This window comes from Uranotaenia lowii, chromosome 2, assembly GCF_029784155.1.
Source record: "Uranotaenia lowii strain MFRU-FL chromosome 2, ASM2978415v1, whole genome shotgun sequence".
NCBI lineage: Eukaryota > Metazoa > Arthropoda > Insecta > Diptera > Culicidae > Uranotaenia > Uranotaenia lowii.
The window spans coordinates 399,109,782-399,129,385 of NC_073692.1; the positions used below are offsets into that span (position 1 = coordinate 399,109,782).

Here is a 19,604-nt window from a genome sequence, read left to right on the forward strand (position 1 = left end):
GCGGTCTGTCGGTGGCTTACATTTGGAAAGGCGTCGTGTGTCGTATACGCCATCTTACGGAGATGATGAATATATTTTGCGTAGGCATATTATTCTTGCGTATGGCTACAAATATACAAACGAACACTCACATGAAGACACACACACTGCCAGAGTACAATGAAATATTTCTGATGGGGATGGCATTTTGCCTGGCGGGGATCCAAGAGCCAAGCGTGGCTGTGTGGCGCGCTAGAGAAAGCAGATAAGGTTTCTTCCGAGAAAGAAAATTATCGGTTGCAGGTGGAATTAAAGACACGATAGGGCTAAATCGCGGTATTTCTTTCAAACGAGACAAATGCTGATTGCTTAAAGCTAAGATTCTTTCAGGAGACATAGGAAGATCAATTGGGTATCCTAAGTTGACAGTAAATTAAAATATGAGAGAAAATATTAAGTTTTCTAAAGAAAATAAAAAAAACTATACTACACTATACTATACTATACTATACTATACTATACTATATTATACTATACTATACTATACTATACTATACTATACTATACTATACTATACTATACTATACTATACTATACTATACTATACTATACTATACTATACTATACTATACTATACTATACTATACTATACTATACTATACTATACTATACTATACTATACTATACTATACTATACTATACTATACTATACTATACTATACTATACTATACTATACTATACTATACTATACTATACTATACTATACTATACTATACTATACTATACTATACTATACTATACTATACTATACTATACTATACTATACTATACTATACTATACTATACTATACTATACTATACTATACTATACTATACTATACTATACTATACTATACTATACTATACTATACTATACTATACTATACTATACTATACTATACTATACTATACTATACTATACTATACTATACTATACTATACTATACTATACTATACTATACTATACTATACTATACTATACTATACTATACTATACTATACTATACTATACTATACTATACTATACTATACTATACTATACTATACTATACTATACTATACTATACTATACTATACTATACTATACTATACTATACTATACTATACTATACTATACTATACTATACTATACTATACTATACTATACTATACTATACTATACTATACTATACTATACTATACTATACTATACTGTACTATACTATACTATACTATACTATACTATACTATACTATACTATACTATACTATACTATACTATACTATACTATACTATACTATACTATACTATACTAATAGAATCTAGAGTTAAACGAACCGCACGGGTTTTACTTATTCTCCAATAAATTAGTTAAAGTCCAATCAAGCGACTTCTTAAATAGTTCCGAAAATTGGGAAAAGTATTTGGTGGCAACAACTATCGATTGCATAGTGTGTGGTGCTATCTCGCAAGCAGAACCCGAACCCGAATAGTGCAAACAAAATCTCCCCCAAGCGGGTGATCAGCTGTTCTGCCAGCAAGAGTCGGCGACTTACCCCGGATTCCTGTGTTGGTTGATGCCGTCGACTGGAGACGGGAAGTAATCCCTCGAAATCCGAACCCCCCCCATCGGCCGAGCCCGAACATTTGGGCGTAAATTTTTCTTTCTCCAAGTAAATTGCTCTTTGGGCTCCCTAGAAACAGTAGGCGTGATTGGTTTTGCTAGTTTGAATTTAGTCAAAGCAAAGATGGCTTCGAAACAGCACGTGCTCCGCGAACGCATTGTACGTTTCTTCAAAACGCATTTCCAGCATGGAAAAAAGTACACGGGGGCACATTTTAAGGAAGAAAATGTACCTGTCAGTACGGTATATCGTATCCTGGGTTCCCTGAACGTAGAGCGGAAGGTCGGAAGTGGTCGTCCGGTCAAGATAATGACGAAGCAGAGGAAGACATCGTTAAAGAAGCTGTTTGACAACAAGGACGCAACCAGCCTGCGTGACGCCGGTCGGAAATATGGCTGCTCCCACGTATTGATCCATCGTACCCTCAAGATGGAAGGAATCGTCTGCAGGAAGAAGACGAGGTCGCCGGAGTACACGGAGGAGCAGATTGAGACGGTTAAATCCCAGTGTCGGTGGATGACCAAAAAATACCGCGGGACGTCATTCGTTATGCATGACGAAAGCTATTTTCCGCTGTCCAAAACGCATATTCCAGGAATTGATAATTACTACTTCAGCGACAAGTCATCTACACCGCCTGAAGTGAAATACAAGTTCAAGCACAAGTTTGAAAAAAGTTTATGTTGACATCGCCATTTCCGACCTGGGCATTTCAAAGCCTTGGTTTAAGCCGAGCGGTGTGGCAATCAACGAACAAATCTATCAAGAAGAGAGCCTCGATGAAATCCTGCTGCCGTTCCTGAACGAGCATCACGCGGATGGGAAGTACGTCTTCTGGCCGGACAAGGCATCTTCCCATTACGCCAAGAAGACGCTGGCGTACCTTGAGGAGAAAAAGATACCGTTCGTGCCGAAAGATCGTGACCATCAAACTTGCCCCCAATAGAGGATTTCTTTGGCTCACTTAGTGCCCTAGTGTATAGAAACAATTGGAGGGCCAAGGACACGAAGCAACTGACTACAAGGATCCGGAATTGTATCCGGAAAATGGACGTAAGTGCCGTACAACGTTCTTGTGAGAGCATCGCGGCAAAGTTGCGTCGAACATCAGACCACGGCCTTTACTCAAACATTCTCTGACATTTTTTTAAAGAAAATACATTATGTTATTAATAAAAAATACTGAAATCGATGAAAAAAAAACATTTTTTTTATATGTGATTGAAAAAATTCTCATTTTTTATTTAACACCCGTTATACTATACTATACTCGGCCTCGATGACCAAATGCCCAGAGTTCTCGGAAAGCGGCCGGTGGACCCATCGCTTGATCCCAAACCGTCGGATTTTGGAAGGATCGAAAACATGGTGAGGTGGACTTTAACATGATATGGAACTCCTCGGCAGTAGCAAGAGGAGGATTTCTTTCCTTGTAGGGGAGAGCTCACTGCGACCAGTAGTTGATCTATAGTGGTTGGACATATGGTCAATGCTACCAGTCTAGCGAAGGAAATCAAGTGTGGGAAAACCATAAACAGAGAAGAAGAAAAAGATCTATTAAAGTAATTACCCCGCGATACTATATGTTCACCTGTACTTTTGATTGGAGTGGCAAATGAATGTATTCGGGTGTGTAATAGAAGTTGTACGATATAACCTTCTTAGGACTGATGTACAGTACCGTTCATAATTGTATAGAAATTGGAAACAAGCGCACTGTCACTTCGACTTTGAACTTCCATAACTTTTTACTCTGATGATATTTTTTTATCAAATTTTTTGCGTTAGATAGATTAACTATCACACTATTATAACACAAAATTTGAGATTTCTGGAATTTGTGTGGTCTGAGAAACAGTAATTCTACGAAAATCGGACTTTTTGGACTTTTCTCATTCAAACTGCAATATCTCTGAAACTACGCAACATTTTTAATTGAAAATTTTGCAGAGTGATTGTTGAAATATAAAGCTAGCATGTCTGAAGTTTTTGAAAAGTTCTATCGATGAGATAAAAAGTTACGCGAGGTGCAATATTTCAGGCATGAACCTTAAAATGCGATTTCTATAGAATTTTGGAATTTCTTCTTCATTGCTTTTACCAGACATTTTTTGTCTGATTGGTGGAGGAAACGATATTGTTCTCATGAATCGTCCAAAATTCTATAGAAATCGCATTTCAAGGTTCATGTCTGAAATATTGCACCTCGCGTAACTTTTGATTTCATCGATAGAACTTTTTGAAAACTTCAGACATGCTAGCTTTATATTTCAACAATCACTGTGCAAAATTTAAATAAAAAATGTTGCATAGTTTCAGAAATATTGCAGTTTGAATGAGAAAAGTCCAAAAAGTCCGATTTTCGTAGAATTACTGTTTCTCAGGCCACACAAACTCCAGAATGCTCAAATTTTGTGTTATAATAGTGTGATAGTTGATCTATCTAACGCAAAAAATTTGATCAAAAAATATCATCAGAGTAAAAAGTTATGGAAGTTCAAAGTCGAAGTGACAGTGCGCTTGCTTCCAATTTCTATACAATTATGAACTGTACTGTATATGTCTTGTGCGCTTATTAATTTAGCCCCAAGTATACGTTCTATTCCATTGATGAAGGGGCAACAGTTGCATAGAAGATGCTCTGCAGTTTCTTTTTCGAACCCGCCGAACCGACAGTCATCGTTTTCAATAACGTTTATCCTTTTCAGATGCTGTTTTGTTGGACAATGTTTGGTTAAGAGACCTGTGTGAGTACTCAACTCGTGCTTAATTAAGTTCAACATGTTTTTGGAGAGCCGTGCGCTTGGTTCAATGAATCTTTTTTCCTGAACTGCTCCCTCTGCTGTTCTCCAGTTCGAGCCAATAGTGGTGCTTTCCCAGTTCTTGAGTGCCATATTCAAGGCACTACTCGATACTTCGCAGAAAGGTTCAGGCCCAATTAACATGAGGATACTGTCAAGCATGACCACGTTAATCTTGCGATATGGAGCGGCGGACTGGAGGCAGGACCTGGAAACTTAGCAGCGTTCAGCGCCTGATCAACCTACGAGTTATCAGTGGATACCGGATCATCTCGTGGAAGCCGCCTGCGTAGAGGCGGGCGTCATGCCCATCTCGGTTTTGCTAGAGAAGGTAGTCTTGTTACGGCGATAAAGACACGCTCAACGAACGAGATCTCGCCAATGAGAACTCGATGTCCAATAGGCAGCAGCTGTGGGACAGCTCAGCGAGAGGTAGGTGGACCCATCGTCTGATCCCGCATATTAGGAGCTGAATCGGAAGAAGATACGGTGAAGTGGATTTCCATATGACGCATTTCCTGAGTGGTCATGGATGCTTCATGAAGTACCACTACCGGTTTGGACATTTGGCTTCGCCATATTGCCCAGGTCGTGGTGACGAAGAGGAAACACCCGAACACGTGTTATTTGCCTGTCCGATGTTTGCGGCGGTACGTACCAACACTTGTCATGCGGTCAGCAATGGGTTCACCCGGATCATGACTGCCCAGCAAAGGAGCTGGTGTCAACGACAGCGGGATAAGACAATACCTTCCTCATAGTGGGCGTCCAGTGCGAATCCAGGACAAGCTGCGCTCTCGATCTGGCACACGACGGGCAGAAAAAGCCGCGGGCCGAAAATCTTTGCCAGCCGCGTTTTGCCAGCCAAAGGGATAAAAGAAGACCGGACAACAGTCGGAGTTGACTGATCCCATCGACGGGGGTTGACGAGAAGTGCGCGTCCGACCCCACGGTTTGAAGCTACAATGATAAGGCAACATCTTCTGCGAAGCGGATGCCATGGGTACTTCGCGTTCGTGCGTACGGTGCTCATCCTTCGGGGAGTATCCGAAAAGTTCGGTTCCCAACGACCGAAGTTTCGCAGTGGAAATCGTTGGGAAAGGGTTACTCCACGATCGGGGCATACCCATGGGTAGCTCTCGACGCCGGATGAGCCATTCGAATCGAAGTAGAGAATCATCCGAGTAGTTGCGTTAAGTCCCGCGCGTGTGCTGTGACAGGCGCGAGTCAAGGATAAGCTGCTCTGGATCGGCACACGACTGGCATAAAAGTGGCAAACCTCAAATCTTGGAGATAAGAGGTCGGGCTTCGAGTCGTTAGAGCAGAGGTCAGATCTCGAGTCTTCGGGAGGAGAGATTTGTGTGGTCAACCCCGAGTCATTACGATAAGAGGTCTGGTCTCGAGTCACAAGAGGAGAGATCAGGCCTTTTATTTATCAACATGAGGAGGTATATAAGTCGTTACCTCGAGTCATTACGAGGAGAGGTCTGATCTCGAGTCGCGAAAGGAGAGATCGGGCTTTTAGTCGTGCAGAGGAGAGGTATGTGTACGTCAAATTCGAGTCAATGTGTGGAGGGGTCAGATCTCAAGTCGCAAGAGGAGAGATCAGGCCTCGAATCGCAAAGAGGAGAGGTTTATTTGGGAATCTCGAGTCATTGCGAGAAGATGTCGGTTCAAGTCGTTAGAGGAGAGCCGACCCGAAAATGACTAGTTGCGCAAGTGTCAAACGAGCGCCAGAGGATCAAGGCTCGACTCGCGTACCGGGAATTGATGCGCTCGAATAGTGTGTGCGACCTGAATCAGTGCAGTCGACAACTCGACTTGCGCTTCGTGGACCAAACGATCCACTAATCGAGTACGTTTACACATGGCGTGTGTGACCAGAGAAAGTGTCGTCGACAATTCGTTTCGTGTATTTCGAGTTCCTAAATCGGATTCGTAAAGCAAGTAAGGCTATGATCATTTAGTATCCGGGTATTTCGGTATTTAGTATTTATTTCGGTGATAGCTACGTTAATAGAGCTCGGACATGCAAAACTTTAGTAGCGTTGTGTTGGTTATGAAAAGGGCTATCTTGCCTAAATTATCGTGTGTTTGAGATATTCACGATGCAAAAAGACATGGAAAAATAATTTTGCACAAATTTGCTCCTTTTACACATTTTGCGCCTCAAAAATTCTTCATTGTTGACTTGAAAGCTCATGAACTGTTGATTTTTTCTGATTTTTTTTTCGGACCAAATGGTTGAGAAGTATAAGGAGCCACTCTAGGATCCACAAGAAGTTCAAACCAACCATCGGAGTACAACGTTTGATCTTAAATATGGGTAAAAATTGTACCGTCTCGTTTCTTTCCAGAATCTAAAGCTGGAATAAGATGGTAAAATAACTTCTGCAAACGATAATCCCTTATTAAACCACTGTTACAACCACTTCGTGAAATGAGAAAGTAAATTTCTGAGCAAAATTTGCGCAAATGAACTTCCAGCACTTAAGCGCCAACAACTCAAGGAGTTGATGTGCTGAAGTCGCTTTTAACCCGGACTTTCTTCCCAGGGGTGGGATTCCAACGAAACTATACAAAATGGGGTTGGCGAAATGAGGGTATGTCGTGCAGGTACACGCACTTAGACGCAATGGTAATAGCCGTAGAATTCCGCAGCATAAAAAGTGCAAACACAATGCTTAAAGTTTGTAACACCAAGTATAATTGAAATGGTCACTTACCGAGAAAATCGTCCTTTCACCTGCACACTGAGCCACCGCCGAAAACTTCCACGGACCGGGGTTGATTTCCGTTAGGCCTTGATACGGGTTTTTTTTTTCACCACCGACAGTCGAATTACTGATTGGACGAATGTTCCGTAACTTTATCCGAATTCTTATCGCACGTACTAAGAAAATAATCACACGGGTAGAGATAATTGAAGACCGAGTAAATACCGCCTTGTAAAATATACTTTTTCCCGACTTACTTTAAAATTCACGACTCAATAGCTTTAGGACCAAAATGGCTAAGACCCAGGTTTTCTTTTTCACTTTCCAAGAAACCTTCATTTCCCCCACTGCTTAGGAAAGTCACCATTGGTAACCAATGACGACTGTCAGAATAACGATAAGTTATTCTGAAGTCCTTTGGTGGAAATTCTATTTTACCGGCTCGTTCCCAATTCGCTTACACAGGGATCAACTCACAGTAAGGCTTACATGCTACATGAACAAATTATGTATTGGAATTCTACGGATATTAACCATTTTGTCTACTACGGACCGTTACACTACCCCCTCATTCAAGAAAAAAAACAAGGTTTTTTTTAATGCATCTGCCTTGCCACTTTCTGTAGCCACCGTTGGAATATCACGTCATGGGAACAAAGACAGGGTTATCGAAGTTATTTGCCAAATTGTATCTTTAACCCCTAATAAAGAGAATTAAACACACATATTTCCTCATTCATTTCATAATTTATTTCCTCATTTATGGTACCAGCCCGCGGGTTCAAGAACCGTGGATTAAGGAGAATAAAGTTACATCCGGAACTAACCATCTCACAAACTGAAAATAATCGATTCGTTACCGGAGACCCCCAAGAAGTAAACTAATTTCAACGAGCAGTAATTGGAAATCGAAGCAAAAACTACTTTTTCGAGTTACAGGGCGTAACGATCCCGCCATTGATTTCGGGGTCATATATGATCATCGCCAAAGGCTCCATATCTATTTCACTTCAGAAGCTACTGACCGTCAACGTTAAAGAACTCAGGTCTCCAGCGAAATCTCTTTAAGGATCGCCACAAAAGCTCGAGCTAAATTCGAAATTCATTTGAATGTTCTTTACTTGCAATAAAAGTGAACATTACATTTTATTATAGCTATGTATTACGAATTGTTTAAAATTACCCGACACCCTTAAAACCTAAAATCTTGAGCTTAAGATATGATTTTTCTAAATGTTTTCAACATCCAGACACCTCTGAAAAGAAGTTCAAATAATGATAATTCAAAAAAATTAATAATATTGTAATGATTAGTTTCTTTTTATATGTTCTGTACTGTAAACACCAATTTTATTAGATTCAATATCCTTGAGCTTGTAGGAGCTTAACCCTTGCTTTTTAAGGACTACACTTTTTATGTACAACGGGCCCAGTTTGGCAGAGTACCCCTTTGTCGCGTCGGATAGAGCAAAGTTTTTCCTCCAAACAATTTCACCTTCCGCATAAGAAATTGGCCGTGTTCTTAAATCATATCTTGACTTACTTTTTTCATAAGCTGCTGCCATGTTTACTTTCACAATTTCTCTTATTTTTTTCAGTTTTTCTAAGTTTTTCTCAACCGGAACTTCATCACTTGACTTGTTAAATGAGTTTTGAGTCCTCATTTCACTACCGAAATTTAAAAAGAAAGGAGTGAACTTAGTTGATTCGTGTATCGAAGTATTGATGGCACATACGATTTCTTGAACATGCTTATCCCAATCGCGTTGGTCCGTGTGAAGAAGGCTTCTTATAGAAGTTCCAATTATTTGGTTCGTTCTTTCAGTAGGATTTGCTTGCGGATGATAAAACGAATTTTTCCAATGCTTTATATTGTAATCGGCTAGCAAACTCAGGAAACTTTGAGACACAAACTGTTTTCCGTTATCGGTAATAACAATCTCCGGCGTACCGAATTTTAAGACGATCTCGTCACGAAAAAAACTTACAACGTTCGCGGCGGTTGCGGAATGGTACGATTTAGCTATTACCCATTTAGTGAACCAATCGGTTGCCACTAGCAACACAGTATTTCCCGATTTCGAACGAGGAAAATGAGTCACGTAGTCCAAAGAAATTACCTGAAACGGATAATCAGACGGTTTCCGGACTCCCATGGGAGCAACTTCATTTCTATTAGTTGGTTTGGATTTCTTACAAATTTCACACATTTTCACATACTTTTTCACATCCCGAGTGAGTCCTGGCCAGAAGTAATGCTGCCACAGCCGTTGTGACGTTTTCCTTACCCCAAGGTGACAACCGGTAGTACTATCATGAAATTGGCTAAGAAGAGACTGTCTATTTTTAGCTGGTACTACAATTTTCCAAGCTAAGCTTGCATCTGGGGTTTTGAGCGGCTCGTAACGCTGCAAAACTCCGTCGACGAACCGATATTGAGGAAAGTTTGGAGGAGAATGAAGCACCTTTTCGCGAAGAGCCTCATACCAACGATCGCTGCGATCCAGATCAATAACTTCTATCGAATGTTGTTCTTCTACTTCCGGAATACGGGACAAGGCATCAGGAACTGTATTAAGAGAGCCCTTTCTATAGCGAACCTCAAAATCGTATGATGCCAAACGAAGCGCCCAACGAGCCAATCTTCCATATGGGTCTTTAAGATTTTTAAGACACGTTAAAGCCTTATGATCCGTACACACGATGAAGTGTGAACCCTCCACATAATGCCTGAAATGTTCTATGGCTTTAATAACCGCTAAGCACTCTTTTTCTGACGCGCTGTAATTCTTTTGAGCTCCAGTTAGTTTCTTGCTCATGAAGGCAATGACCCGTTCTTCCATTCCCTCTCCCTGACAAAGCACAGCTCCTATCGCATAACCACTAGCATCACACTCAATCCGGAAGGATTTCTTGTAGTCAGGAATAGATAACACCGCCGAGGATACTAGAGCAGACTTTAGCAGCGTAAAAGCATTATCTGCTTCCAAGGTCCAACAGAACTTTTGATTCTTTTTGATAAGGTTAGTCAGGGGGATACAGATGTTCGCATAATTAGGTATAAATCGTCGATAATAACCCGCCATTCCTAAGAACCGTCTCACTTCTGTAATAGAACGTGGAGCAGGATAATTAACTACCGAGGAAACTTTATCCGGATCTGTTTGAACGCCTTCCTCGTCTAATACGTAGCCTAGATACTTGACACTCGGAACACCAAAAGCCGATTTCTCCCGACTGACTGTAATGCCGGAGTTTTTCAGACGTTTACCAACCTCAACCAACATTTTTATGTGATCCTCGAAAGTCACTGTTGCAATAAGAATATCATCAAGGAAGGTCCAAACTTTCGGCTGCAAATCATATCCCAAAATCTGAGAAATCGCGCGGCTCATGCACGCCGGAGCATTGGTCAACCCAAATGCCATGACTTTGAAGTGAAATAGACCCCTCCCTGGAATGGTGAAGGCCGTTTTGCAGCGGTCTGTTTTCTTCAAGGGAATTTGCCAAAAACTATCGCTTAAATCTATGGCGGATAAATACTTAGTGCCTTCGATCTTGCTGAATATATCCTCAATATAAGGCAGAGGAAAGGCATCTTTACGCGTAACTTCGTTCAATTTGCGTGAATCGAGACATAGACGAACTTTTCCATTCTTTTTCGGAACACAAACGATGGGGTTGTTCCATGAACTGGTCGAAGCTTCTACTACTCCCAAACTTAACATTCTGTCTAATTCCTGATGCATCATTTTAAGACGATGATTCGAAACAGGGTAATACCTTTGCTTTATGGGGGAGGCGTTTCCTGTATCAATCGCGTGTTCTATCACCGAGGTACGCCCTAGTTGACCCTCAACCGTAAAAGGGAAAAGATCGATGGTTTGATTCAAAATTTCTTGTTGCTGACTGGTAAGGTTGGTGGGTTTCGTTACAGGAGCGATGGAATTCTCTACGGAAAGAGTATCAATAAAACAGGGTTTTATACTAAATGCCTTCCAAAAATTAATCCCTAAAATCAACGGTTTCGCTATTGTAGGTACCAAGTGAACCGGAAGAACTCGAAGACGATCTTCAACCATGAAAGGCACATTGATGAAGGAGCATGATTCATGTTTAGTGCCATCAGCTGTAGCAACAACTACTCTAGAGGGAAACTCTTGCAAACCTAATTGTCTCAACCTCCAATCTTCTTGCGACCCTGCGATGGTTACACTAGCACCTGAGTCGAGAAGTCCAACAAACGATTTACCTAATACTCGAACTTGTAAATAAGGGCGCTCATCACCGTGAACACCTTCAGCAATAGTACACACCACTGGGTCCAATAAGTTGTTAGAAAGCGCATGGTCTGAATCGCTGATATCACTGGATGATTCCAGATCACAATCAGTATCCTCAAGACTCGAATCCGAATTCGTTGATAGTGGACCAGACGAAGGATGATTAATAGGAAAAATGTGAGAATCCGGAGAAGTAAACGGAGGACAAGAACCACTCGCGAAATCACTGCAATCCTCGGTTACTGCGACTTCGCCTGTTCGTTTCCCGGATCTTGACGATGTTGATCCTTGTTAGGGCAATTCTTCACTGTTGTATCTTTCTGACCACACTTAAAGCAGATCAAACTCTCACGAGGAAAAGGGCAATGCAGTAAAAAATGTTCATTCGAACCGCAATTCCAGCATGTTCGCAATCTTTGTGAAACAAATTCAGTGCTGGAAGAAGTGCACGTGGCCTTATCCACTTTAAACGAAGATGGTTTAACTACTTTCTTTAAAAAATCTATTTCAAGAGTATTCTCCCCTACTGCAGTATCGAGTTTTTCGGAATCATGATCATCGATGACGTTCAACCCCTTGATCCTCGTGGGCGCTGAAAGAGAGGGCTCCAATAAACAAGAAAACGGCATCCTACGAACGAACTTCCTACGATCCATCAAAAACTTTCCTGACTCAATTTTACGGCACAAAGATACTAATTCTTTGACAGTTCTGGGATCTTGGGTGACTACTTTTTCGAAATAGAACTGATTAAGGTTTTTGCGGAGGTAAAAAAGTTGTTGGGTTTCGCTGAAAGGGACTGAGATCCACCGAAAAAGCAATGACATAGCTGAATTATACGAAGCGAAGGTTTCATCTTCCCCTTGAAGCCTGGTATCAATCTCCTGCAACAACAACTCGTCATAGTGAGGAGGCAAATATTGCTCCCTGAATTTTTGTTGGAAGTCCCTCCACGAGCGGAATTCATAGTATTTCTCCCGGTACCACCTCAACGCCGAACCCTGGAGAAGATGAAAAACAGAGGCTAACATGTCTTGATCCGAAACCTTTTCGGCATTCTGCAAAATCGAGATAGAATCCAAGAAATCGTTAGCACTAATTCCCCCCTCACCAGAAAATGTTAACTTCCATTGGTGCACAGGTTTACCACTTTGTTTGGGATGTGTAGCATGAGAATAATTTGGCCCAGGGAACTCTTGACTCCGCGTACCGTCACAGTCGCGACTTAAATAACTTTCAATGTTATTTATTGAAGTACAAAGCTGATTTAATTTTTGCGTGAGCGAATGGATTTCCGTATTATCCAAGTCAACCGAATCACGAGTTTGCTCATTAATTTTAGATCTACTGCTACTATTTCGCGGAACGTTTCGTGTTACCCCGTCGCCGGCAGCTTTATTGCTAAAAGGTTTTTCATACGTCGTAGAGTTGGCACAAAACCTAGTTTTCCTTACCGCACCCGTCGAACGCTCTGGTGTTTTTAAAATTGTATCATATGGTGGCAATTCCTCTTCCTCCTCTCCTACCCTTTCAAAATTTTTCTCATTAATAAGATTTATTATTGATTGAACACGTTTTTCTAAACCATTCACAGTTTTGTCTAGCTCTACGTCCGGTACTGTATTCTGATAACTATCATCAGAAGCAGTCGCACCGAATTCATCTGGAAAACTATTTTGCAAGTCTTCAGCAAGACAACGGATTTGTATTGATATCATTTCCCTATCCCGAATGAGATTTTCATCATCAGTTACGATCCTCGAAGCACGCTGCTCCAAGTGACAAAGCTGCGAAATAAAAGGTCTAATTTTTATTATATCCTTCTGCACCAAGGCCTCATCCAGTGGGGGAATTAGCTGATCCAAGTATTCCTGTAAAATTTCAACTTCTCTCTCAAGATCGAAGGATTTGCCCACTTTTGGGGAAATAATATCTCCTCGCTGCTCCTTAAGAATAGTTTGATTGAGGATCTTTATTCTAAGACCATCATTAAAAGAAGTTGAAATTTTTCTGATGGAGCATTCGTAGTCCAATTGCTCCGACAACAAATCAGTTACAACCATAGACATTGTGTCTCAGCGGTTGCAACAACGGCAAAAGTAAATGGTAAAAAAAATTGCTTTATATTGGTAATTGCGGATGAGAATAAATGAAATCAAAGTGAACTTACCACAACAAGCTTACACCTTCTGCTGGCTACCGCTTGATTTTCAGCTCAAAACTTAATATTACGACGCACAATATTGGCAATATTAAAAACACAATAATTATATTTTTCCTGAGAACTGCTTTTAGGATCACTTGGAGGAAATTATTCACATAAAACAACTTTAAACTTTCCCCAATTTTGTTTACTAATAACGCCCACCCTGCCAACACTAACAAGTTTCACTTTTCACACAGTTATTATTTCCGTGATGGTTTTCGTGAAAACCAATTCTATTCAAGTGAACATTTATCATCAATTTTCACAAATATCACAATCACAAATTTACTTGTTTTTTTTTTTAATTTTCAACAGTATTTTTGAGCGACGATAATACTGCCCAAACGAAAACCAGAACAATACCGTCCGAACCCGCGCGCGATCTTAAGAGGACTGACTGAGTTCGGAGTAACTCAGTAGTATGTTCTAGCTGGGGGCACTCCTGCTCTTCGATTGTATCGCTCCAAAGGGGAGCATATACAGATTGAGGAGATTTTATAGATGACTCTTCCAAAACTGATATGATAAACCAACTTAACCGATAACTGCCATAAAATTTCAAATTCGCTAAAGGTTGACACTGAACTAGAACTTAGCCTACCTATTGGGCGCCAAATGTACCGTCTCGTTTCTTTCCAGAATCTAAAGCTGGAATAAGATGGTAAAATAACTTCTGCAAACGATAATCCCTTATTAAACCACTGTTACAACCACTTCGTGAAATGAGAAAGTAAATTTCTGAGCAAAATTTGCGCAAATGAACTTCCAGCACTTAAGCGCCAACAACTCAAGGAGTTGATGTGCTGAAGTCGCTTTTAACCCGGACTTTCTTCCCAGGGGTGGGATTCCAACGAAACTATACAAAATGGGGTTGGCGAAATGAGGGTATGTCGTGCAGGTACACGCACTTAGACGCAATGGTAATAGCCGTAGAATTCCGCAGCATAAAAAGTGCAAACACAATGCTTAAAGTTTGTAACACCAAGTATAATTGAAATGGTCACTTACCGAGAAAATCGTCCTTTCACCTGCACACTGAGCCACCGCCGAAAACTTCCACGGACCGGGGTTGATTTCCGTTAGGCCTTGATACGGGTTTTTTTTTTCACCACCGACAGTCGAATTACTGATTGGACGAATGTTCCGTAACTTTATCCGAATTCTTATCGCACGTACTAAGAAAATAATCACACGGGTAGAGATAATTGAAGACCGAGTAAATACCGCCTTGTAAAATATACTTTTTCCCGACTTACTTTAAAATTCACGACTCAATAGCTTTAGGACCAAAATGGCTAAGACCCAGGTTTTCTTTTTCACTTTCCAAGAAACCTTCATTTCCCCCACTGCTTAGGAAAGTCACCATTGGTAACCAATGACGACTGTCAGAATAACGATAAGTTATTCTGAAGTCCTTTGGTGGAAATTCTATTTTACCGGCTCGTTCCCAATTCGCTTACACAGGGATCAACTCACAGTAAGGCTTACATGCTACATGAACAAATTATGTATTGGAATTCTACGCATATTAACCATTTTGTCTACTACGGACCGTTACAAAATTTATCGTTTTTTGGGATAACTGAATGCAGACTCCTTAAATAATGCAAAACATCCATTTCCGGCAGGCAAAAAGTGTTGCCTGAATAGTAGACACCAAGTTAATAACTAATAAGTTCCAAAGATCGCAATCTGTGCATCCGGTTTTAACGCAATATGACAGATGTGTTCTGATGGACAAAAACATTTATGTTTAAACAGGATTTAAGATATCAAATTCTTCGAGATGCCTATTCATGAAAAGGTTCCAACCAGATTCCAATTGCTTTTTCTAGGTGAGTTTATGTAAAATATCATGATTTTGCAAAGGTTTTACTTCTGTGGTAAAAAAAATAAATCAATACATGACTGAAAAAAGTGTGCAACGATAAAAAAGAGATTTTATGAAAAAGTTAGAGTATTTCTTGAAATCATTGATAAATTTTTTTTTATATTTTTACATTGTCATATTAACAACTTCATTTCCTCCATAGAAAGTTTTTCGATCAAATGAATAGTTTTTAAAATACACTTGTTTGTAACTGCCCGGATACTAAATGATCATAGCCTTAGTTACGCAAAAATAAAGACCTCTTCCAACACGATGAGATGTCGGATCTTAACTCGTTTTAGCATCGAGTCGTGTTGAAATGAGGTCGTTTGCTGATAAGTGGGTTCATAAACGAGTATTGCCTTGGAGCGTACTAGCGCGAAACGACCTCCCACCATTAAAGACAAAGTGTAATAAACAGCTTGAGGTGAGAATACTGCGGAGACGCGGTTGCTCGCTGTGCCCTGGAATGCAATCTGTAAAATAGATGTACCACCTGGGTTATCAACAAATGAAAATAAACCTGCGATGACATAGCCGTAGCACGTAGTGTTCATTTGTCTAAGATTCGTCGTTCATGTCGCGGAATACTCTCGGGTTGAGTGACTCCAAGTCGCCGTCGGCTGAGCCACTCGATTCGGACGGGATGACCGAATTGTCGAGATTTATCTGACTCGTCAGATGCGCTTCAGCTCACGGCGGGTAAAAAGCTTAGGGATGCCAGTCCAAAAGTTGCAGTCCAAAAAGAATCAGGCAGACCGGACCACTGTGAGTGTATGGTACATCCACTGATGCGGAATATTTGAGTGGAACGCACCTCTTACGACGGAAGCTATGAGGATAATACAATACCTTCTCCGCAGTTGAACTCGTAGGAGGAAGCATTCACGCCACGGAATACTTTCGGGCAGAGTGACTTCACGTCTCAAACGTGTGCTGTGACAGGCACGTGTCCAGGAAAAGCTGCTGATTAGGCACACTGGCGGAGCCAAGACCTTAGGTCGTTAGAAGAGAGGTCTGATCTCTTTAATGGATTAGAATAGAGACCGAGCACATGTCAGCTGTGGTCGAAGAGCGGACTTCGAGTTACGAGTAAAGCCCGGACTTCAAATCGTTACAAGAGAGGTCTTTAGTCTTGACAAGAGGCTGTGTTTTAAGGGGGGGTAGGGTCTAACGGGTATAAAAAAAACACCATTTTCACGATTTTTTTTCTAGAGATATCGTTCAAACAAATGTATTCAAATTTTTTGCATTATACAAAGCATTGTTAAAAGAACATTTAGTAATTTTTTCGTTGAAAAATATTGAAAAATGAGCCGGTGACGGAGCACTTTCGAGGATGCCTTTTAGAAAACAGGATTTGCGGTGGACACTGTATCTCAGCACACAATCATCTGAAGTCAAAAAATCAGAGCAAAATATTTTTAATGGATATTTTTCTGGACCCCAACGTTTTTATTTAACTTAAACATATTTTTATGAAATTTTTGTGGCTGTTTGAAGTAAAAACTACGATTTTTCACTTAAAAATCCGCCATTTTTCACCTGTAAAATCTCTCCAAAGTAAAAAAATCAAAAAAAAAAAAAACGTTGGGGTCTGGTATTTTATATGTAGAAAATATGTTCCAAATTTGAAAAGAATCGGATAAGTAGTTTTCAAATGACGATGTCCACGGACTTTAAAAATGTGCTTTCGAGAAAAACGCGTTTGAAGTTTCTGCTCTTGCTTTCTTGCAGTATTAGATAGGAGGAGATAAAGGCCTATAACTTCTACAGTTTTGCTTCAATTGACTTGAAAATATGACACAACATTCTTGAAATGTTTTACAATAAGAAAATAAAAAAATAAAAAAATCGATTTTTTGAAAGTGTTAGACGCTCATGATAAATTGGGTTTTTTTTTAACATTTTTGTTGGTGAAAATCAATGAACATTACCAATTTTATCAAATTTTTCTAATTCCAATTTTTCTAATTCCAGCACAGCGGTCAACTAGTGTAGCTATGGTACGAAAAATCTTTAGATCGTCGGTGTACAACAACTTATCCGATTCAATGACAGCGCATAGATAGTTGATAAAAAGAACGAAAATCAAAGGTCCCAGATGACTTCCTTGTGGAACTCCAGAAGTGATTCGAAAAGGCGTCGAGTTCACGTTGTTTAGTCGAACGTAAGCTGTCCGGTCTACGAGATAAGAGTTGATCCATTTGCAAAGCCAATCAGGTAGTCCTATCCGACGCATTTGTTCGATGACAAATTTGTGCGGTACTCTATCAAAAGCCTTGCTCAGGTCTACATAAACTGCATCGACTTGTTGACGTTTATCCAGCCTAGTAACCAACTTCGAAACGTACGTCATAAGATTGGTGGTCGTAGATCTACGTTTCATGAATCCATGTTGATCTTCAGAAATACAGTGGTGCACCGATTGATAAAGTACGTCATAAACGAGGCTCTCGAATACCTTAGGCAAACAGCTTAGAATCGAAATCCCTCGGTAGTTTTCCACTCGATGCGCGTCGCCGGATTTGAGGATTGGAGTGATCGATGCGATTTTCCATGCGGTGGGAAAAGTACCTTCCGTTAACGATTGTTAAAGATGATCGATATTGGTACGGATAACGGATCGGCGCATTTCTTATCCAGAATTGGAGGAATGCCATCTGGTCCAGGTCCTTTTGTTTCATCTAACGTAGACATCTTCCGGAAGACGTCGTTTGAGGAGAAATTCAGCAGAGGAAGGTTGAAGTCACGATTCGGCAAGCTACTTAGGAATGATTCGCATAAAGGTGGTGTGTTAGTGCTAAGAACACTCTGAAAGAATGTCGAGAATTGCATTGCAACAGCATTTGGCGTTTCGGCAGTTTCATCGTCGTATGTGGTCACTTGAGGTATACTCTGAGTACCCTTTCTTTGTCGAACGTGTGACCAAAAAGATAAGGGGTCGGTGCGAGCGTTATCCTGAATGCGATTGATGTAGTCACAGAAACTTGTCACGTGTAATGTGTTGTAGGCGCTCTCTAAGTCACGTACCTCAAGAGACACGGTCATATCATGGCCGTTGCGGAACCTTTTTCTCGCTTTCCTCAAACGATTGCGAAGGTTACGAAGTTCGGGGTTTAGCCAAGGTTGACTTACTCCAATACGTGAACGCCGTTTTTTAACAGGAACAGTAGCTCGGAATAGTTCATGCAATTTTCCATAAAAAGCTTCTACCACATGATCGGTTGAACCATATAAAACACTTGGCCAATCAACAGCAGCTAAAGACTCATTCAGAGAGTCGAAATCGCATCGTCTGAAGTCGAAAACCAATTCGTCCAGCATAGGTGGTGGCGATACATCTTCAAACATAAACATCATAAAAACAGGAGGATGATGTAAGTCGACATCGAGTAGAGGCCTCGGAGGAACGGAGATATCTATGTTGACGGGATCATTCATAAAAACCAGATCAAGATTGTCAAGATTCAAAACATTCTGTGGAATCTGTGAATATTTCAAAATTCTGTATACTGTGACACAGATTCTATGATGAAAATTTGCTAAAAATTCTGTGAAATTGCAGATTTTTCTGTGATTTCGGCAACCTTGACTAAAATGTGAAATCTTTTCATATTTCTATTTAAATTCTTTATCTGCAGTCTGGATGTGTATCATATTTAGAATTTTTCATATATCTCCCTTTAAAGTACTTACCACAAAATTTCTGCTTTGATAAACATCTTCCATAAATCAAAGAATTTTTACTTCAAAATCGCAAACTTATGTGTTGTGTGGCTGTCCAACATAATGATGCCCGGTGATGGGTCGCTCTACCCTGGCCCGGAAAAAACTGATATATGCTCCTTCTGTAAATGTCCCAGTAATCGTTCCTCAGCCAGGGTGCGCTTTTTAGCCAGGAAGAATAAAAAGAAGAACAAGCAAAACACGTGTTACTGTGTCGTCCACTTGCGGTTTGGTCGGTTGCGCATTTCTTTCGCGATAATCTTTCTCCGCAATCTCTCGGGGAGTTGTTTTACATATTCCGGAGCCGCTCAACCCACTCGACTACTTAAATGTTGTCCCTTCCACCTTCCCCGGTTCGTTTCAGATTTGTTACGT

At 40.5% G+C, this 19,604-nt stretch overlaps 1 protein-coding gene across 1 annotated transcript; it reads right to left on the bottom strand.

The window, feature by feature from the left end:
* Nucleotides 1–18,083: 18,083 nt before the first annotated feature.
* On the bottom strand, nucleotides 18,084–18,944 carry LOC129743322 (uncharacterized). Its single transcript, XM_055735307.1, has one exon. It carries the CDS (start codon nucleotides 18,942–18,944, stop codon nucleotides 18,084–18,086), a length of 861 nt encoding a protein of 286 aa, XP_055591282.1.
* Nucleotides 18,945–19,604: the final 660 nt, after the last annotated feature.

Coding starts and splice junctions, on each gene's coding strand:
- LOC129743322 (XM_055735307.1), bottom strand. CDS start 18,944: ATGAATGATCCCGTCAACATAGATATCTCCGTTCCTCCGAGGCCTCTA.